We start from the raw sequence: 22,590 nt of genomic DNA, 5'->3' as shown, positions 1-22,590 counted from the left end.
TGAGTTTTGAGTACCAGGTTTGCATAGACACCAATCTTAGGTTACAGAGAAATGCCTTTCAGGGGTGAAAAACCAGATTTCTGACACCTTTTATTAAACATTTCTGCCTTAGGAGACTTCTTCCTCAGTCTGCTGTCTGGCAGGAATCCTGTTGGGAGGTGTTTCACAGTCCCAGTGCACCTCAGCAGAACCCATCTATGTACAGTCAGTTGGATCTTGCATCCTGAGGACAGAGAAGACAGCAGCAAAAATACAATGTAGGAATTCCTAAAAGAGTACCTAAGGGCTAGCTGCCCTCATCCTGACACCAAGGCAGGGCAGGAGGATAATCCTCTGGGCTACATGAGGCTAGGAGGTGTATTTTCACCAGCTGGGCAGAAGTAGCAACACCAAGTGATTGCAGACTGATGATGCTCGGGAGGAGAGGGTTCATGCCACTGGGTTGGCTGCTCACCATTGACCTGTCCTCTCAGCCTGGACACTGGGCTACCTGTTGGCTATCAGACACTGATCTAAAAGAAGGCATATAAACTGCTTTATGTCCAACCATTCACAGGCGCTGCCATCCCAGCAAAGGCTCTGCGGCGATGTCAGGTTAATGAAGAGTCCACGTGGGAGGGAACAGGGAGCTGCTTTGCACTCAGTGCTAATGCTTTTGCTTAAGCATAATCCAGCTGAAGGTCTTTTCAGTACAGCAGAGTTCAGTGGAGGACTAGCTGAGTGTGCTGGTTCAGAGGGCACTAATGCAATTGTGTGATTAATTTACGGCTGTGCTTTTGTTTGTTGTGCAGGCTGCAGTTGGTGGAGACGGACAGCAGGATATGGTCACTCCTCCAGTGCTCCCTCTCCTCTGACAAAGATGACCACTGGCCTCTGAGAGCTGTCTCCTTCAGAGCAAGGATGAGTCACTGCCCCCGGGTAAATAGTGAGTGCTATGATGGCACTCACGTTTGAAAGACAGTGAGGTGGAACAAACAAGGTAATTTCTTAATAAATATTTATTTCAAGGAAACATATTGAGCTTAATCCTTTTTTCCACTGATGTTAATGAAAGTTATGCATAGACAAAAGGTACTACAGCATTTGTAACACATTTTGATATCTGTGGATGAAAGGTTTCAAATAATAGCTAAGGATTATACATTCCTCAGAGGGAGCATGAGTTAGCCTGCTGGATAAATTAATAAACACATTGTTATGTAAGTATGGTAAATTGCTGCTGATGCTTCATACTTAAACTTGACATGCTAACAAAAGGAAGTTGGGGATTGGGTTTATTTTACTTTATTTTATTTTAAATTTTATTAAATTTAATTTTTTTAAAATTTAATACTTCTATGACTTGCTTGAAAAATCTCCAAGTGCTTTCGATTTAAAGACATTAAATTTTCAAATGGACACAAATATTTCATCTCTGTTTCATACATAGAGAAATTGAGGTATTCAAAAGATCACCGAGACTTCAATGTCTTGGGATCTGTGAACTAAAGGCTGCATCCCTGGCCAATGCAAAGACAGAAAGTGATATTTAATTGTTCTCATGATGCAAAAACATCAAAATGGTCTCACAAAAATAAAGGGACCTTTATGGTGTAAAAATGTCAGAAAGCAGATGTTCTCTGAGTTTAGATATTTAATAATGGCCAAGAAAACTTACTGTGCACTCATTGTGGTATATCTTATATTCTACCCTAAGTCTCATCATGAACATTACAAGTGTGGAAGATAGATGGCTTTTTCAGTTGTGTGGGATACACTTTCCTGTCTCAGGGGATTTCACCATTAGTCTCATCCCTCTACCCAGCTGAGCCTGCCCTTGGAGACATGGTGCAGCATTGCAGGTGGGTGCTAAAGCCTGTCCTTGCACTCCAGCCCCAACACTGAGGGTCTGCTACGTGCCACTGTAATTAAGCCAAAGACCTTTCTTTCTCTCTTCTTTCATCTAGATCCTCGATCTTATTGAAAGCACTTGTACAGTGATCCTCACTGTGGTACTTGAGGATCATTTAAATACCTAGCTTGATCTCAAAACTGAAATATCTAGCACCTAAAAGTGATATCTAGTGATAGCACATTTACAAGCATTAAACTGAGGTACGTAAGTGATTGGCGTTTGATACTAAATGCTAAACAGCCTAGTATGGAGTACTTATAACAAAGTACAATTTTATATTTATATAAAACTGTAATACATTTGTAACAAATTGTAATTTGTTATATTTGTAAATATAATTATATATTTATAATAAATTGCAGTTACAAATTATCATGGAAATGGTTCTGTTTTTCAGGTGCAGCCTACATCATTTCTGCAAAGGAAGCCCACAGAAATGACTGAGAGTGAAATCTGTTATCACCAGCCAACTTTCAGTGCCTTTGCCTTAGTCTGGTATTGTACTTTCTGCACTTTCAGCAACTCCACAATTATTCTTCTGAATTTGGACAAAGTAAAAATTAAAAGATCACTTTCCAATGGATATCAATTTTCTGAAGAGCTGAAGAGGATTTGGGATTTGTAGTTAGGTTTTTTTTTACATTCTCCCTTCAAATTTAGTGATTTGTACCCGAAAGAGTTTAATACACTACCTTCTGTTTCTGGAGCCCTGCTCCACAAAGACTACTTTGGTGTCTATGCAATGAGATGTCAGCCTTTTTAAAGGCTGCTACTATAAGGAAAACAAGTGATGCAACATGAAGTCACAGATGGATGTAAATAAGAAAACAAACAAGACTCTAAAAAAAAGTCAAGGAAACCTTGTGATATTTCCTGCCATCCTGGTTTCTGTTCTACCTGAAATTTGTTACTGATTCCCTGTGGGAATAAGGTTTGGCATGATTGTGTTGTCTGTTTGTATGTCTCATAGTATGCCCTCCAGTTTCAGTAACATTTGGCAGAGAGGTAAAGGTCTGAAGGAGATGATGTCTTCACAATTATTATAAACGTGGGTAGTTCTGTGCAGGAGGCCAAATCTAAGTGCATTGACTGGGAATCTCATGCTTGATTAGACAGCAGAGGATTCAAGCAATAAAGTCTTTTCGTGTATGCCAATTAAAGATTAAAAATGGGGAATTTATACTTTCTTCTACAAGGTCACCTTGTAGAAGGTTACAAAACCTGATCATGTTAGAAAAAAATATCCTTGGGAAATTAGGTCTGTCTAGTCCTGGTGCTCGGGGATCTGCTTGTTCCCTGCCTTTCTGAAATGTTTTATCCACTTACATGACTCATGAGGACAAGGACTGTTTCTCGTAGACAGTCCATACCTAGCACAGTGAGTACCAGTCTCAGCTGAGTCAAGGGCCCTTCCACAGTGAAGGTAATTTTGTGCTGATGGAGCCTCTTGTTATGAAACAATAATACTCAGATCAATCAGATTGATCACTAATCTTCCTTTTCTTCTCTTAGATACAGATAATGAAGATTCTCCTTCCAATACTACTCTGGTATTAGTAAGAAGAATTATTTTTAGCACAGGAAATGAAAAAGCCAACGATGAGACTGAAATTCATTCCAACCTAGTGAAGAATTTGATTCTTTTTTATGTCTCTTCCTTAAGTTTCTTTTACCTAAGACTTAATGGACAAAGAAAGGGTGATGTCAGTGTAATGGGCTGGCACTTCTAGCTTGCACTACATTTGCTTGGAGGTAAGGGAGTATAACAACCAAGGGTGGAAGAAAACTGGGCATTTCCGTATTGTCTCTTTACAGGAGAGGGGGATGCATTCCCAAGTGCATCTTGTCTTCATCTCACCATTGCAATCATTGGTGTCAAAACCTTTTATTGTCAGGTTTTTATGTGTGAAGAGACTGTCTGGCTGCTGGGGCAGCATTGGCAGCTGCTGTCAAGGGCAGCACAGCTGGGGATGCCTCCTGGAGGTCAGAGCCTGTGGGTTGCTGCAGACAGCCAAAGCACAGCTGCTGGGTTTTGTCGTAGTGTTTAAACAGATACTCTGTTTGGTGTGGGATGTTTCTCTCTGGACACAAACGCAGCAGTGAGTAGTGCTTCCTTCCTCATGGCAGAACAGCTACTGTGCAGTTTGCTTCCCTGCATTACACTCTCTTTCTTCCTTTTCAAAATGATTGCAGACAGAAAGCAATTACTTAAATATTGTTAGTAGAATGATCTCTCTGCTACTGACCTTTTTCCAGTCCTGAGAGATCAAACAAGTCGCCTGCTCAGCCCTGCCAAGTGCAACATCTGCCTGCGTGAGCCCAGTCTGTTGTCAAACCAGCCCGTGATGCTCCTCTGCCACTATTATTTCTATCTCTCAATTTCCCTCCTCTGTGTCTTCCCTTCTCCCACCAGCTTCTTTCCCTCAGAAGCCCCATCTGCTTTCCTCGCATGCCACTTTCCCACTCTCTGTTTCCCAGTGCAGCTCCCGCTCAGCCTCTTTTCCACCAGGCTGCAGCTCAGCCTGATGGCTGCAGTGACCTTTCAAGCGCATGTAGTGCCGTGTGTGCTGTGGAAACATGCTCCCCTCCACGTGTCAGCACAGCCACAGCCTCTCATAAACTTTTGACCCTTGCTTAGTCCTCTGCCATCCCTGGCAGAAACAATGGCAGGGTTACATGCCTGGGTTTCATTACCAGTATCTGGAGACTGCCAGGGAACACAGTGTTGCAGCTCTAATTACACTTACAATGGAAGGAAAATACTCTTAAGGCAACAACTGCCATTTTCTTCTTCTCTGCATTTGTTTTCTAGGCTGTTTCTCCTCTTCTTTGATTTTTTTTTTAAAAATTATTATTTATCTTTAGGTTGCTACTCAGGAGCCAGCTGTGAAAGGCTACATCCTCTGAATAATAGAGTGTGGCACTCCCTGAGCTGTGTAAGAAATCCCTGTTATGGGTGAAGGTAAGAAAGAGCATGAAAACAGAGAAAGGTGGTTGCAGTCCTTTTGGATGAGTGGAGAGAAGCCAGTAGCAGCAAGTCTACATGTTTAAACTGGAGATTTAATGACAGAAATAATGCCTTCCCTGAATCCCGCAGAAGAAAAATCCCTCCCCAGTCGGAAGCTGCACAGAACAGTGTCCATTGCTTTATTCCTACTAGTAAATAAATAAAAGTGACTTTCCAAGGAACTTCAGTGCAACATTCAATGCTCCAGTCAGTGGTTCGTTTTTCTTATTTCCAGCACATCATTCTCCCACTGCAGTTGTGCTCTAAACAAGCTTCAAAGCCTTGCTCAGAAAACATTTTCAAAAGCGTTATCCTTTCACGTAATTTATTTGTAATACAATGGTTTTCTTAACAGCTCTTGTCACCTTATTATATCAGCCTCAATAAACGATTTGTTTGAACATCTCCTCACACCAACTGGATCAATTTCCTGAAGTTTTGCTGTGCCCCTTTATCCTCCTCTCTTTGCGCCATTTCCCTGTTTAACCAGTGCATTAATGGGGAGGCTGAAGTCCAGATAAGATGTCTCTCATCATCAAAGTCCTTGACGCAGACCAAACTGATAGTGGGAATATCTGTCTTCCAGTAACAGAAACCTCTTTTAGTTTCTTCTTTATTGGACCCTGTCACTGCTTCCTTTCAAAACCTGTTGCTTCTTAGCTGTTTTAGATGCTGCCAGGCAAAAGCCACGGAGATACAGACAGGCCCCTTGCACATTGCTTCCCTCCCATTACCCAGGCAGTCTCTCAGCCCCCTGGTGTGCATCAGCCCACAGAGCCAGAGTGAGTTTGGCCCCTTCCTTCAGGTGGTGCCAAAGGTTGACACCTTAATACTCATTTTTTCTATATATACCCACAGCACTTCTGAGGAAGCATTGCTGAGCTGGCCTCATTGCTCTCTGGAAATAGGATTGAAAAGACATGGTGATTCTTGAGGTTTTCTAAGCTGCCTCTGTTGGAGTGGCCTGGATGGAGAAGGTACACTAGCAACAACAGTGCTGCAACATTTATTCCAGGAATAAATGAGTGCAACTTCCAGGAATAAGTGAGTGCAACTTTGTGAGGAAGGCTAAACCCAAGAAGGGCACACATGCTGCTCCTTACCTCGGTTCAAAGCCCAGGTGGCCACCAGCCTCTCCTCCTCTTGTGCCAGGCACAGCAAGCCACAGCACCACCAAACCCAGTGGTACCTTGGTGTTCCAAGGTATTCAGGGCTGCCATTTGCCCTGAATGAGAGAACAAGTTCACATTTCATTTGAAACCAAATATTCAGCGTGTTTCTTGGTGTTACAGAAGACAGAAAGCTCCAGAATATCTAGAATATCAAAGATCCAAATAACTTTCTATTTACAGTTACTTGATTTTGGAGGCAAGGCTGACTAAGGACTTTCTGTGCTTGACTTGGCAAAGTCCACCAGCTTTCATCAGCCTCAGCCTCTGAATATTTGCCTGTTTTGCTCCACACATGTATCCCTGCAATGCAGATTATAGTGAGGACAAGTTATTTGTTTCTTTTATACCTGGAAACATATTTTCCTTTTGTATAGTTCAATGGCACCTAAATAAACAGTTGCTGTCTTTGTGTGTCTTCTTGAAAAAAAGGTTGATTCTGCAGAGAGCACAGCACACAGCATTCAGTGTTTGAATTGTCTATTTAGCTCCATCTAGACTCCATGGCCCTGAAACAAATGTGCTACATCACTGCATAAACTCACAGTGGAGTAATAAGACTAATTCTAGTTACTGGATTTAACAGATTATGTTTACAAAGTAGTTGTTTGATTCTTTTCACTTCTTGTCATATCCTGTTCCATTTAAACTTGATATCCTATTTTTTAACAGAACAGGTGCCACAACTTTAATGACTAAGACACGGTATCTCATTATCCTAAAAAAAAAAAAAAAACAAAAAAGTTTGAAGCTTATTGTCAACTTTCACGAGAGAACTTGCAGACAGAGCAGGAAAGTACAGTCAGGTTCGGGAACCTGATGAGGAATACAGAGAAATGTTAAATAAATTATTACTTATGCATTATTAAAAATAAGTCACACTTCTATAGCTCCTCTCAGATAATGAACTCAAAGCCATTTATAATTAATTTCACAACTCCACGTACGTGAAGGAACAATGCCATGTTGTTTTTATGAGCAAAGAGCTGAGACACTGATATGTGAAGTGTTTAAAGTGATGTAGACCCCTCTTGAATAGCACCAGGGAATTTTCCACAAAAGGTACTCCACCAGGTAAGTGAGCTGGGCAGGCATCCAGGCTGGTTTTCAAGGTTTTAACTCCTGGAGCTGGGACCGTCTGTCTGTCCTGGATTAGGCTGGAGTCTGGCCCAGTGGGCTCTTCAGATTTGCTCACTGAGATACTGACCCATCACCCCTAACTCCATGGGAATCAGGCTGTTCAACTCATCATCCTGAAACTTGGAGTTGCCAAAAAGACATCTCACAGAGCAATGCTGTGACAGGATGTTGAGGGCTCCTGTCACTGTTGTTGAAACCTGAAAAATCATAATGCTGCACTGCAGAGGCAAAAAAAGGCCATAATACACAAATGCTGATTTAACTCATGGATGGGGTAGCTGCAACTGCCGAGACTGGAAGCTGTTGTGCCACGTGCTGACAGGAGGCAGAAGGGCTGTACTTGTCTGATCTGCTGACATGCAGCAAAGAAAGCATTCAGCTGCTGCTGAACCCAATGGAAAATTAAAATCCTACCCCAAATGATTTTCTGACATGGTACATTCCCAGAAAAGGCAATGACATTTACTGGCGTACTGACAATAACAGGAACGTTACACATAACATGAGTATTCTATCAGAGCTGAAGTCAACTGTGCAGCCCAGATTACTTCCACTTTTGTAGACTGCATTGCAGAGTGTTGTGGGAAGCAGTATTTTGGGAAGCGTAATGGGTAGAGAATCTGAGCCCTGTGAAAGCAGGAGAATGTGACTTGCCCTCCTTTTCCCTGTGCTGCTTGTGTTTGCAAATGGCAGATATTTTCTTTTCCCAGTTTTCAGCCTTATTTTATTTCTGAATCAAGTTGCACTGTACCTGTGGTATCCTATGACTGTGTTCCTTATCAGGCAATAGCAATCAATAGATGTGAAACAACACATCTAAACCTTTCCTTACATCTCTGTCCTTGCATAGATTAAGGTCTTCTGTGGTTGGTGCCTTCTGCACCTGCTCACTGTGTCACACAGGGAGCAGCAGTGAGATCCTGAAGGCAGAAAATGCTATTTTTGGTACTGTACTTTAAATGTGAACATTTTTCCCTTCTCCGAAAACTGTGGGTTTTATCAGATCATGTTTCAAAGAGACAGTGAACCTCTGCATTTAAAACAATTCCCCAGAAAGTGGTGGGCTTTCTTGATAAATAAATAGGCAAGTAGAAAGAACCTGTTATATTTTAAATCTCTGAAAACACAGATCCTGACAAATTTTGTTTCTTCCTTCTCATTTCGCTGCTATTTAAGCTGTTCCAGAGGCTTGTTATGATTATACTGGGCAAGAGATGCATGGAAGTTGTCTCCAACATTAGTTCCTCAAAACATCATCCTTTTCACAGGAAATATTTTGTTATTTCTTGTCCTGCAGTCTTCTACTGATTTAGCTGTTAAATATACTACAAGAACTGCACATAAAATGGATTATATGAATCACAAAATCATCAAGGTTGGAAGAGACATTCAAGATCGTCGAGTCCAACTTTCAACTCAGCACAACCATAATCCCTCCTAAACCATATAACTAAATACCACATCCAGAGGCAACTTGAACTCTTCAAGAGATGGTGACCCCACCACCATCCTGGGGAACTTATTCCAATGCTTAACCACTTTCAGAGACAATTTTTTTTTAAATATATAATCTGAACCTCCCCTGGTGTAACTTATGGCCATTTCCTCTCATCCTTTTGCTTGAAACATGGCAGAAGAGACCAGACCATCTCACCACAACCTCCTTTCAGGTAGTTGTAGAGAGTGATGACATCCTCCCTGGCCTGTTCTCTAGACTAAAAGACCCCAGTTTCTCATAGGGAACTGAGCCACTCCTCATAAAACATGTTTTCTAGACCCTTCACCAGCTTTGTTACCCTTCTCCGGACACACTCCAGCACCTCAATGTCTTTCTTGTAGTGAGTGGCCCAAAAGTAAACACAGGATTTGAGGTGCAGCCTCACCAGTGCCGAGTACATGGGGCAATCACTGCCCTGGTCCTGCTGGCCACCTTATTTCTGATACAGGCCAGAATGTCATCGGCCTTCTTGGCTGACTGGGCACACTTCTCATTCATATCCACCTGTTTGTCAACCAGAAACTCCAAGTCCCTTTCTGTTAAGCAGCTCTCGAGCTACTCTGCCCCAGGCCTGTAGCACCGCATGGGGTTGTGACCCAAGGGCAGGACCCAGCACTTGGCCTTATTGAACCTCATTAGTTGTCCTCAGCTCATCAATCCAGCCTGTCCAGATTTCTCTATAGAGCCTTCCTACCCCCCAGCAACACTCCCACCTAATTTGGTGTCATCTCCAAGCTGATTGAGGGTGCACTCCATCCCCTTGTCCAGATCATCAATATAGATGTTAAAAACAGCACTGGCCCCAATACCGAGCCCTGGTGAACACTACTTGTGACCTGCTGCCAGCTGGATTTAACTCCATTCACCACCACACTTTGGGCTCAGGCATCCAGCCAGTTTTCTACCCAGTGAAGGGTGCACCTGTCCAAGCCATGGGCTGCCATTTTCTCTAGGATAATGCTGTGGGGAACGGTGTCAGAGGCTTTACTGAAATCCAGTTAGACAACATGCACAACCTTTCCCTCATCTATTAAGGCGGTGACCTTGTCATAAAAGGAGATAAGGTTGGTCAGGCAGGAAACTCTGAGTTCCAGCCTAAGTTCTCTGAAGCTTTAATGACTGTTGTGATATTCTTGATAATCTAGTGAACAGCTGACTCTTATCTCTGTGTGTATGTGGAAGAGCATGAAGAGAGGAAATCTGTGCCAAGTAATGGCCATATAAATAATTTCTTTGACACAAAACTGTTTTGTATCTTTACACAGTCGTATATCCCTTTGAAAGCAGAAGTTACCAAGCAGCACATTTTGCCTCTAGGGCAATATGCTCTTTTCTTACATTTGTTTCTCATTTACTAGAAGCAATCTTATTTACTTTATCAGAATTCATCATTAATAATCAGTTGTTGGAAGTTTTCTGACACTACACCAATTATTTTGCCATTCTGCATTACACATTTCCAGAGTGAACAATAGACTATATATTCCATATTTTGTAATAAAGATATGGCAAGAAAACACTTATGATTTTATGAATAAACAGAACAGTTGTAAGATCTGAACAACAGAATGAGGTACGGGTTTGGATTTAATTGTAGTTTTAGGAAGTCAAACATGACATTAGGATTAGAAGGGAAATACTTGCTGAAAACAAGAAAAGGTTACTTCAACTTTTTGGAGTTACAAGATGGTATTCAAAAGAGGTATTTTTATACCCATCGGGGAACCATACAGGGTTTATGCAGATTTGACATTTTCTTCTTCCTTCTCTATTTGTATCTGGAGCCCAGGGTGAACAATCTCCTTTTTGTTTGCTCTCTCTAAATATCTTTGTCTGGACAGCTGTTGATTCAAGCTCCGTGAATAAATAAAATGAAGAGGGCCTCCTGCATGATTTTAAAAAAATTGCTATTTTCTGAACCCTGACTTGCCATTTGTGATGTTAGCATTATCTTATTAGACAAACAAACGGCCTCTTTTCCCTCCTCACGAGCATATTAGTTTTGCGCTTGCAAAAGCTGCAGCAAGTGAACTTTCCTGACATTAATGGGAGGTGACGGCAGGCCAGGGAAGATGTTGCCTTTGTCCAAGAGGAGGAGAAGCACTGTGAGCCCAGCGCGCCTGCAGCGCTCCAGCTTCCTGTACAGCTTTTATATTCCCAGTGCTTGTGAGTTTTACTGAGGGAAATAAAAGACAAAATCCTTTAAGAATTCAATCCTGTCACCCCTCTGCACACTGCCTCTCACCATTGCTTAGGGAGGAGTATTCATACAAAAACTTCAGTGGTCACTGAAAAATGGGGTCAGCTGATGGAAAATGCTAAAAATGCAAAAATTAATAATTATAATAGCAGCAACAATTCCAATAGCCTTATTTTACATGTATGGAAATGGAGACATGGAAAAGCATAATTTGCTGAAGCTGGAGCACTAGCTGGGGCTGAGGTGCAGGTGCTTCCCTTTCTAGACCTCTCTTCTAATGACAACCAGATTTTGTGATACCAACATGTGATTGCTGCCTGATATTCCTTATTAAATGTGACTAAAACTTGTCAGGAGAGCCTTACACAGCTTTTGAAGGTTCAGGTATCCTCACTGATCCTCAGAAATATTTGTGCTGCCTCTTGAGGAACATCAGGCAGTCTGGATGAACATTACTTCACTGGCATCTCAGTGGCCATGTTTGCATGACCTAGCTCATACAAGCCCTCTTTTACATCCCACTAGCATGTTTGCAGGCTACTGCACTTAATTGCATCCTGTACCAATGTTTTAGCTCCTTTTGGACAGTCCAGCACTAAGGGAGGAAGCTGACAAAAAGGATAAAATCACAGAGACAACATGCCACAATGTAAGGGGACATGAGAGCTGCCAAACAGAAACTTTAATGGATGCCGTGGCTTCACCAGACATGGAATACTTCTGGGAAACCCTACATAAATCATACATACCAATATGTTCTGTGGAAAATAGCACCCCATGGCTCTAAAAGCTGAACAGTACATTGAAGTTCCAGTCTCCAGAGCTCGTGTGGGTTGTGAGGGGCTCCATGGCTGGGCAGCTGCTCTGCTGCAGTGAAACGTACTGCAGAGGAGATGGGTCAGGAAGGTGCCCAAATAGCTTGCCTCGTGCTTAGCAGGGGTGATTTGGCAGGGCTGCTGTGAACTCAGGGAAGATTACTCTAAGCAAACTCTAGCATCACCCTACATTATAGAAATTTTAGAAATTTTAAATGTTCTGCAGTTTCCAGTGTGTTACAGCAAGAGACAGCGGAGACTGATAAAATCAACTACTACTCATGTCTACTGCTGTGACCTTGTCAACCTCCAGAACACAGGAAAAGGACATCAGATTAAACACAGGTTATCAGGCTGGAAAAGGGTGAAATTCCTGTTAGTCAGCACAATCAATTAAATGAGATTTAATTTGCTTTCTAAATGTATGCACAGGACAAACCCAAAGCCCAGACAAAACGGACTGTTCTCATTTCTCTTCAAGCAAATGGCAAATTTGAACCACTTCCAGAGTTATTGGTGGCTGTGTGGCAAAGCTGGTCCTGGCACAGTGACAGCTCAAGCGGATGGAGCTGACGCTTGTTTGAGGAATGAATTTCTTTGGAAAAAGCCAGGCTCACAGAGTCAGCAGCTGGAGGAGGAAAGGAATATTTTTGGGGTGATATAGACCAAACTGCCTGGAAACAGAACATGAAGTCACAGAGAGTGCAAGTGCAGCAAGGCAGGATGAACATATCCTGAGAGAAAAGAAGAAATTAGGTCATAAAATCTGAGAAAAGAGGAGAAACCACACTTATCATTCCTTAATGATTCCCAGGTTGCTTGGCATCTCAGCTCAAGTGTCTGATCCAGAGATGGATTTCACAGGGACCAGAATGATTCCCACTTTCAGCTCACTTTTAAGGGAAAACCTCAAATTTTGCACATCTTATTGCCGAAACTGAAGAAATTTCTTACATCAGCTGCCTGTCATGTGCCACCCTGCTCCAGCCACACAGCTGGGCTGCAACTCCAGGAAAGGGGGGACAGCTCTCTATCCTTCCCTCAGTGGCAGCAGTATACCAGACATGGGAAGTGGCAGCGGCCTCTGAGCCTTTGGGACCTATGCAAAGCACTGGGGCATCCACATCTTCTATACAACTTTCTTTCAAAGGTAAGACAAGACTTCAAACAAGGTCCTGGGCTGTCTGTTGAGGTCTTTATCAAGAGTATCTTTAGCTGCCTAAAGCTTAATCAAAATCTGCCTGGCGATGCTATATTCATATTGAAGCCTATTCATGTAAGAGAGCAGCTCTTGACTGCAGCCAGGAGCACCACAGGATAGTTGACTTCTCCTTGCCCAGTAAGATGTACTCAGCCTGAAAGTGTTCTCATTTCTCAGCAGCTACGAGGGGCTATTATCACAGAATCACATAATACAGAATATGCACACAGATCATCGAGTCCAACTCCTAGCCATGCACAGGACCATGCCCAAGAGTCACACCATGTGCCTGAGAGTATCATCCATATGCTTGTTGAGCTCCATCAGGCTTGGTGCTGTGACCACCTCCCTGGGGAGCCTGTTCCAGTGCCCAACCACCCTTTGGGTGAAGAACCTTTTTCTAATATCCAGCTTAAACTGTTTCTCTGCTTTAAGCAGTTTCATCATCTAAGTAGAGATGAAAATATTGGTACAAATCCCTGAAATCAGGATTGACGAAAAAAAAATTGTTCTGCTACAGGTATAATTAACTGGTGGGAAGCACAGCACTGACTACCTCCTATGGATATGTGTGGAAAAAAGAGCGTGAAAGAAGCTCTCATCTTTCTTGTATCTAGTTCCTTTGATATTATTAAAACAGATTCGTTATACTCAGCATGTCTGGTGCTATGACCTCCATAAGGGGCAGAAAAATGTTATGACCGTGTCTAGCGCTGACTTTCAAACATGCATGGTCACAAAGACAAGGATGCATGGCAGGGGCATGGCAGCAGGATGTTTCCCTGTACTCTGTGGACCCCTTAAAGACCAATAGATTTATTGTAAACCACAAACTATATGAAGCCTAAAATACCTGCTGTGCTATTTTAAACCTGAGCGAAAGGGGGACTTCCAGAGGAGAAAGGAGAATTTATTTACAGTATGTACATCTTAGAGTCCCATGTAACAAGAACATTTGTTTTTCCTCAGGGTGCTTGAACAGACTTGTATGGGTAAAGTTCATTTGCTTATTGTTATAAATGCTATTGAGCTGCAACCTAATATTGGCAAAGTTGGCCATGTTGCTATGGGAAGACACCCAAAGGTGTCTCTTAGTATAACACTAAAATATTGTTTCCAATCCAAATAACACTTTTCTGGTTTTCTCCTACTCTTCCTCATTCAAGAGATTCGTGCCTGAATTACCTTGTTTTCCCAGAAGTGACAGATATTTAGCCTGAAGGGAATTTGCTTACAATGTATGTTACTTTACAATGTTATTGGCTTATGTTGCAGCACAGTGTTCACCAAGATAACATGGTATGAAGTTACAAGTGATGATGCGACACGGTCTACCCCAAGAGACAACTCTCTCTTCCCTTCAAAATCAAATATCTGTCATTACTTAGGCTTTGTTTAAAGTATTTTAAGTTTTGATCTAAGCAGAAAGGTGTATATTCTGGTGGTGGGGTTTTTTTAATTTTAAAGGCATTGGAGCACTTGAAGGTTCAGCTTCATTAGAGCCACTTTCTGAGATTGCTGAGTATGTCTAACTTTTTCTTTAAAGATGATGTTGTATTCAGGTAGACCATATGAGACTTGTCACATAATGCCAGTAGTTTGAAAGTTTTTGAACTTTGCTTGTACTTGCTTAAAAATTAGTAGTTGAAAAATACATACACATCTGCTAATAAAGATAATAAAGACTATAAAAGGTGAAGCTGAAAAGTGTAAATTACATCAGTCATCTACAAGTAGCCACATTATGTTTAGTTACCATTATATTAATTATTTTTTGCTAATATACATACACTCCTGCAAAATAGGATCTCACATTTCACCCACCTTTCCCAGTGTTCAGTTAGACTAGGGTCTAAGGTAGTCTTGGAGAATTATTTCCTTCACTGTCTATAGCTACTGCCTGACCTGAAGATACCTGTGAATGTCTTGCACATAGGCAGTAATGATATTGATGTATTATACGGCAGAGATTTCTGGTATATGTGGTCTTCTGCTTATTAGCCTGCCTTCCCAGGACTTATACTGAATTTCAAATCTAATGTTTATCCTAGTAGCTACCATTTCATACCATAATAAATAAATGCTTGGTAATGACATAGCATTTTAAGCCATTAGACATTACAGGATTGGAGGCAGAAGTCAGAAGCTTTCAAAGCTTTTGTACTGGATCTCCCCCATCAATATCTCTCAAGGAACTAACAATTACATCCTTGAAAGCTAGTACAGATACATGCATCCAGTTTTGTTCTACTGATTAAAAAGAGAATCGGTAACCATACATTTTAGAAGACTATGTTTTTAGGTGAACCCTGAGCTGTTAGCTTATGGTAGTTCACAGGAACAAAAACAGTCAAAGGTTATGTTCCTAAATTGACTTTTGTGTGGTATCTCATACACAATTAGACCAGAGGCTCTTGATGGAAGGTTTTATGACCCTTGGTTAGCATGATCTAAATTTATTGCTTGAAAGGATTAATTAGTTAATATGTGCAATAGCTTTAAAGGTTCTTGGCATTATTATAGTATATAGACTTGGAAATATATGGAATTGGTAGTAGTATAAAATGATACCAAAGCTAAAATGTACAATCTTGGCAATTACTTTATGGTTATGTAAACTGAATAAGCTGAAAATGAGATGAAACTGTTGGGGTGGTCTACTTGCTGGAACCGAGCTTCCTGGCTCTTAACAACTTTGCCCTTTCCATAGTGCTGAGCAAGGTTTGCATCCTGCTGTTTTTTCTTGTGTCTCATTTCTAATTGGCTTCAAGACTTACTTTTGAAACAATATAATTGGTTTCACTGGAAATACATGTCAAAAAGCAAACAGGAAATGGGGAAAACCCCCACATTTGTGTGTGCTGATATGTTCCTATACACAATTAACACAATGAACTATGTGTTGGGAAGAGAGTTTTTTACTATGAACTCATTGATTTGATTTTTTTTTTACATATTCTATAAAGATCTAGTCTCTAACTAGGAAATCTTCTTCAGCTAAATCTTTGTGACCTTTTAATAAACTAAATATAAGAAAGGAGAAGGCTCTGCACTATGCAATTGCTGTAACTAATCAACAGAAAGAACATAAATATAGTACTTGTACAGATCCTTCAGTTACTCAGCATGATTCAGAGTATGTTTACTTGATAGTTTTTCAACAAAAATTGCTTTCTCTGATGATGTATCTTCCAGACTGAACCTTCTTACAGATGCTTCCGAGCATTTGCAACTCCTGAGCGCTCATTAACTTTGAAAGCTCCCCTATTCAGGAAAATTAGTAATGCCACCATCTTATCAGCACAGGAGTTCAAATGCTGCTGGAGAGTGACTGGAGATACAAGTCTGTATATGCCTTGAATATCAAAGTTTAGGCCTATGTCATATCAGAGATCAGACTGAATGACCCCAAAATCTCTCCCTCTGGCCTACAAAGACAGGAAGCAATGAAAGAAAAAGCCCACCATCAGCAGCAACAAAATTGGTTCATTAACCAAAGTCTTAGAGTGACTGAACTGGCATCTAATGGAAAACTCACTCTGTCCTGCCCAATGACTTCTGAGGATGCTTTCTGCAGCCAAAATGATCCACAACCCTTAACTGCAAATTCTGATTAATTTCAGCAACAGTTTCGTGGCTGGTGCTGTGGCTATAACATCTAGCAGAACAATCAAATTCCTTTAATAACCTAACCCTACATTATCAACTTTTAATTGGATTCATCCATCAGAAAGACCCCAGCAAGAAGGCTGGTAAAGAAGGCTGGAACTGATGGTAACAACCATAAACTGTACAGACCTTTCCTGCAGGGACACAGAAACTTCAAGATGCCCCAGCCATTTGCTTTAAGCTTCCTTCCAGGCAGCTTTGTTGTGGACACTATCACCCCTCTAGATTAAAACATTGTGTTATTTTTTTCCTTGTATTTTATTCTCTACTCTGAAGAGATTTTTTAAATGCTGGCTGGACATACCTGGAGCTGTGCTACAGGTTTGGGGAAAAATGGTTGCTGTGTTACAGAAACCCTGCTTGCAATATTAAGGTCACACCACCCTGACACGATCCTACTGCAGAGATGAACACGGATTCCAACGCGTTGTGTTGTGCTCTGCTGTCCTCAATGAACCAGAGGTGGTTTGCCCCGGGGCCTGCTCATTCAGCTGTTTGCTGCAGCTCGCACCAAATTAACATACAATAAAATTGAAAGAGTCTTCCTTGACAAACAGCCTGCTGATTCATCTGTTGTTTCACTGTGGTGCTCTACTCATTACCACATTTGATTTCATTTGTATATGTGCTAATCATGAAAAATATACTGTCAGACCCTTGCTTTGGGGCAACAAGGCAAATAGCTGCTGTCTTTTGGGGCAATCAAAATATACCATGTAAGATAAATTTGGAATAACTTGCAGATGCTGCACAGTAGAGAGATAAAAAGATTTTAGTCCTTGTTTAGAACTTATGCTTGTATGTGGGGTTTGGGTTTTATTTCTAATTTGCACAAGCATATTATGTAAAGGATTCTTTACCATACATGAGCCTTTTCTCTTTTAATCTCCATACATTCCTCAATATTAAAAGAAGGGGCACTGTTTTCCAAAAAAAAGAGTTACTCAGATCATTAACCTGAGCAGTGGCAGGTAACCTGAGTTACTGGCCAGTAAGTGGCATCTCATAAGCACTTATGAGGAACTATTGAACTGCCACATTAGATTAAAAATTAAAGTTGTGTTACTCGTTTCTGTTCCAGTTCACATAGAAATAATCTCATTTACTATGCAATTTTAAAATTAGTTTGAGTCAATAATATGACATTCAAAAATTCTCGACAGTAGTGTTTAAACTGCTAAGATAAATTTTCTTTTCTAGTGGCTTCCTAAGTTTAGCAATGTCAGCTGGAAAGACATAAATACAGTAGATCAAAGGATGGAACTTCTTTATAACTTCATCCTTTTTTAGCAGCAAGTAAAGTCTTAAGTAATGAAAATTACTGATAACTAAGATTCTCTTTTAACTAGTTTGTGATGAATTTCCAACAATATGAAGATGTGGACAAAAAAAAATTTCCATTAAAGATGCTGCATCTATTCAGCCAATAATGCTTTTGCACTTCACACTGTGTGGCAGCAGTTAATGACAGTGTTTCTAGCTGTCACCTACAGAATGCTCTGTAGGGGAACCTCTGGGCACACTTCTCTAAGATCTCCACCTACAACACACAAACACAGATGAGGGTGGAGAAGTAACAAGTAGTAAAAAGAAAGACATAACATTATTAAGCATGCTTAGGGTTGCTCCTTAAGCCAAGAGACTCCCATAATATATGAGAAACATGAAAAAATGTTGAAGGTCTGTTTCAGGACGTGCCATTTCAGATTGCCTTAACATCCTACATTTCTTAAAGGTCTTTTAAAAAGGTCAAGTTGGGAATTCATGCAAGTTTATTCCTTTTATTTAAAACACAAAGTATGATATAAAGTCTTCATTTGCTGTTTTTAGTAGTATTCTTGATGATCCAAATATTTGTCTAGCAACAGTGCTCATGTGGTAGCATCTGTAATCACCCCACCAATGCCTTGTTCTCAACTATTAGTTCTTAACTCCACAAGCTTCTAAATACCCTTCTCCCTTACTGAGATCCACAATTAACTGTCTCCTGGGTAGGGACGACCACATACATTTATGCAATTTTGTACCAGTTCTGTGGAGTCTTTCAAAGTATGTTAAGATTACTGACTCTGATTTTCATGGCAATAAGGATGTAATTTAACTTACATAAACAAATGAGACAAACCATATGAACTGAATTTATTTAATTCATACACAAAGAATACAACAAGGAGTACGAGAACTTCTGCTTTACATATGTATTTTAAATTCTTTTTAGGTATTTTATTTTTAAAACTTAATATTCAGTAAGAAAATACACTATCAAAAGCCAGGTTTGAAGATCAGGTAGGAAGTATTCTTACTCTGCTACTTGACAGGTTGTCACATGGGAATGTTTAAAACCACTTTTTTTCTGCATAAAAGTCAGAAAAAAAATCCTTTTCTGTAATCTCTTGTGTATATAGTTGTAATGTGTTCTAGCTGCCTTTTAATAAGTGTTATTAAAAGTGTTAAGATGACAAGAAATTGAAATCTAAACCTTTCCTGATACTCAAAGTAATACAGGCTTTGCCACAGGAATGCATTAAGTGTAGTTCATCTACTTTGAGCTGGTATTTTCAAAATGCTGTTTGGGACATTTGCTCTGGCTAACTGTTCTTACATAATAAAAAACATGCTCATCAGAGCATAGCAAAATGCTCTTTTAACTGTTTGATGAGCTGCTGTGTATCAACATGGCCTGGAAATGCTTCTTCTGACTTCTGAGCAGCTGTGTAACTCCTCTGAAGATCTCCAACCTATAAGAAAAACACAAAACACTTTTGAAAATCCAAGCACTGCAGTGTTTGCATCATGTATTCTGTGCATTCTGTGCAGTACATTTCTGATGCTCACAAATGTTTAAACCTAGCTGGTCCTAAGAGCAAACAGAGTCAGTATAGAGACTTTTGAACTCAGGATTATGTCCCCCTTACATCAAGGGATGAGAAGAAAAAGACAGACGTGATTTTAATGGGAGGGATGCTTCAAGACAGCAACTTTACATATCCCATTTTACCCGACTTCTTGGAGAATGGACAAGGTACACACCATGCCCAGAGCTTGAAGTAAGGAGGAATAAAAACCAGAAGTTTTGCTTTTAAACTTCACAAAAGTGCTCTAGTATATATGAGAAAAACACAACCCATAAGGCATCTGTAGAAACTGCAACTCCATGTGATTTCCTGCTTCCTCACAATGTTAGAGAACTGATGTTGCTCCTCTGCTGTTTTTATAAGTAATTGTTCCCTACTTAGGGAACTTAATTTTTTTTCCTAAATAGCCATCATTTTTTGGGAGGATGAAAAGGAAAGTATCTCAGAAAGTGGGTTCAGCAGAAAAGAATTCAAATGTTTGGGAACACATCTAGTAAAAGTGATAACTCCTGGATGGAAAGGAAGGAGTTACGGACAGTCAGAAGGAGGTTCCTGTGTATCAGTCAATGCAGAGCTTCAGTGCAGCAACAGTTCTCTGAAGGAGAAGAAATCAGGGCCCTGGCCAGTGAAGTCATGCTTTGTAAACCATGGCCTTACACCAAATCTAAGGATTGCATTACCCCACTGCATCAACACCTGGCTGATGTGGCTGTCTGTCTTCTCCCATAACCTATGAGGGTTCTTTGTGCAAAAGCTACGCAACAAGACATTTGCAGACTAGGATTTACTCCTTAATTGGTAGGTAAAATATGCAATTATTCAAAACCCTCTTATGTTTCACAATGGAGAGGATACGCTTACAAATTAATGGGTTGTTCTTTCTTGACGCGCGTACTTTAGTATCTGTAGGAGTTGAGCTGCCCACACAACACAGAATCATAACAGAATCTTGAAAGTGTAGGCACAAGCAAAGAAGCAATTTTTTTCTTGTGAAAAATGTAAGGACTTATACAAGTTCTCCTTATTAACAGGAATGTTGCACATTGTTAATACAGTGTCTTAGACACTCTGTATGAAATAAATTATTAACACAAAAAATTCAGGGGTTGTAAAGCTGAAGAACTGACTTTCTTTTTGAGATCAGTAAGATTGTGGGATAAATAAAGGATATTTTTTCTATAATTACTGACAAATCATATTATACTATTTCATTTCACATTCTGAAAAAGTCAATTACTATAAAGACTGTAGATGGAATTGTTAATGAATTGTTCATCTTCTAGGCATTTGGACAATTAAAAAGTTACTTTATAGCTAGTTGGCCTCATTTATTCTCAAAAGCACACTGGAATGACTACTTTGACACACTTCTGGGTATTAAAATGAGAACATAACTCACATTTTCCTTGAGTTTGTGCAGTCTGTATTCTTTTGTCTTTCCTATCTGGCATTCTCAGTACTAACAATAAAAACCCACCTGTCTCACCAAGACTCAGTTTTTAGATTACAAGAACAGGACAGTGCATTACCTTCTCTGAGAGTATGGCAAAATTGAAATGGGGCTCATACATATGAGGTGCTAAAGATGAAGCAGTCTGCAGCAAAGCTCTCGCCTATACAGAGAAATAAAAATAATACAGTGAAATAGGAATAATTCTTAAAAGAAATCATCCTATGTTTTCTCTACTAGGCATTTACTAAGAAAGCCATTTTCAACATGGTTACACCAATAGTATAGGCATAATACAGTTGAATAGCATTGAAATTAATAAAGACTCTTGGCTGAGTCAGAAAAAAACATATTGAGACATAGTTAAGCAATTCAATTTTAAACACTGAAGAGAATACATTAGGTATATTAAATAAAAACAACTATTTAAAGAACATGCGACTGTATTTATCTGTTGTCTCTGACAGTACTGTCTTAAGCATCCCTGGAAACATAAATTTTATCATAAAAGTGACAGCTTTCACATTCAAAACTTTTAATAAAATCAGCCTTTTTTTTCTGACTAGTAAAATAGTGGCATACAAAAGTAAAAGAAATTAAGTATCAGGGTGTATATTTTCATGCTGTAAATCCAATACAAAATTAAGGTCAACTTGTGAATGCTTCAACTAGAAGATAGAGAACTTAGCGGGGAAGAAACCAAAATTTTTAAAAAGAAAAGTATCTGTAAACTGTTTCAGAAGTGAAGTTAAGAATCTATTAAAACTCCCTAAATCTGAAACATCTGAGTACATGTAACAGTACTTATGAAAGAACATTGTGAAACAAAATCCAAGATAAGCAAAATATCTTCCCTTTTTTTTATTCTGCTTGGCACAACTTATTGCCGTGATGATCCTGATTTTTAATTAATAGATATAAGAAGTAAATTGAAAATTTTAAGCCAAAAACTAAAGTAGACAGGAAGTGATTCCAATGGAAAGGTTCTGCAGTGCTAGTTATTAGCAATCACAACTTCCACAACTTAAAAAAAAAAATCTCAAAAACTGCAAAGCAACTGTAAAGCTTGCTTGTCTTTGATGATCCATTTGGATAAGCCTAAGAATGAGCAGTTTAATGGGAGATAACATGACAACATGGAAGTTACAGTGAAACATGCATAACAATTATCCAGGTTTTCTGCATGTTACAGTAAGTTAGACATTCATATGATACCTCAACCTCAGAGAAATGACATGTTTGTTAAATACCACAGGGCCAAATGAAGCATTCTGCTTAGGCTGAGATTCAACACTGACCTGTTCAATGTGACCTTTTCGCATTTCCAGCACAGCCAAGTTGTTGTAAGCTTCTGCGTAGTCATTATTGTTGACTAACGTTAGCTTGAAACACTGGTAAGCCAAATTCAGGTCTCCTATCCCCTACAAGTAAGACTGTGTTTTAATGTGTGAAAAGATTGGAAACACTATGCATCTGTTTTGTTGTCTGTAGTATCTTTTCACCCATATGTACTAACAAGGAATGCAAATTACAATAAAAACATGTTGATCAGAAGCATATGTGCTTTCTTCCCAGACCCTCGCATTTTTTTCTTATTCTTTCTCTAGATAGAATAATTTCATGCCCCAAGGGATATTCACTTCATCTAATTTAACTTTTAGATGACTGAAGTGTCTTCTAAAGACTATGCTA

General features: G+C 39.9%; 1 protein-coding gene across 2 annotated transcripts in view; it reads right to left on the bottom strand.

Moving 5' to 3' along the window:
• Positions 1 to 18,717: 18,717 nt before the first annotated feature.
• Positions 18,718 to 22,590, bottom strand: part of TTC8 (tetratricopeptide repeat domain 8) — a 38,969-nt gene continuing 35,096 nt past the window's right edge. For both annotated transcript variants that reach the window (XM_032691248.1, XM_032691249.1), the window contains 3 exons: positions 22,197 to 22,319; positions 20,978 to 21,061; positions 18,718 to 19,331 (listed from right to left, as the gene is read on the bottom strand). In XM_032691248.1, the coding sequence (XP_032547139.1) occupies positions 19,215 to 19,331; positions 20,978 to 21,061; positions 22,197 to 22,319 (324 nt within the window). In that variant the 3' untranslated portion in view covers positions 18,718 to 19,214. The remainder of the gene's footprint in view (positions 19,332 to 20,977; positions 21,062 to 22,196; positions 22,320 to 22,590) is intronic.

Source organism: Chiroxiphia lanceolata, chromosome 6 (assembly GCF_009829145.1).
Source record: "Chiroxiphia lanceolata isolate bChiLan1 chromosome 6, bChiLan1.pri, whole genome shotgun sequence".
NCBI classification, from domain to species: domain Eukaryota; kingdom Metazoa; phylum Chordata; class Aves; order Passeriformes; family Pipridae; genus Chiroxiphia; species Chiroxiphia lanceolata.
This window is presented reverse-complemented; position numbering and strand designations above follow the sequence as displayed.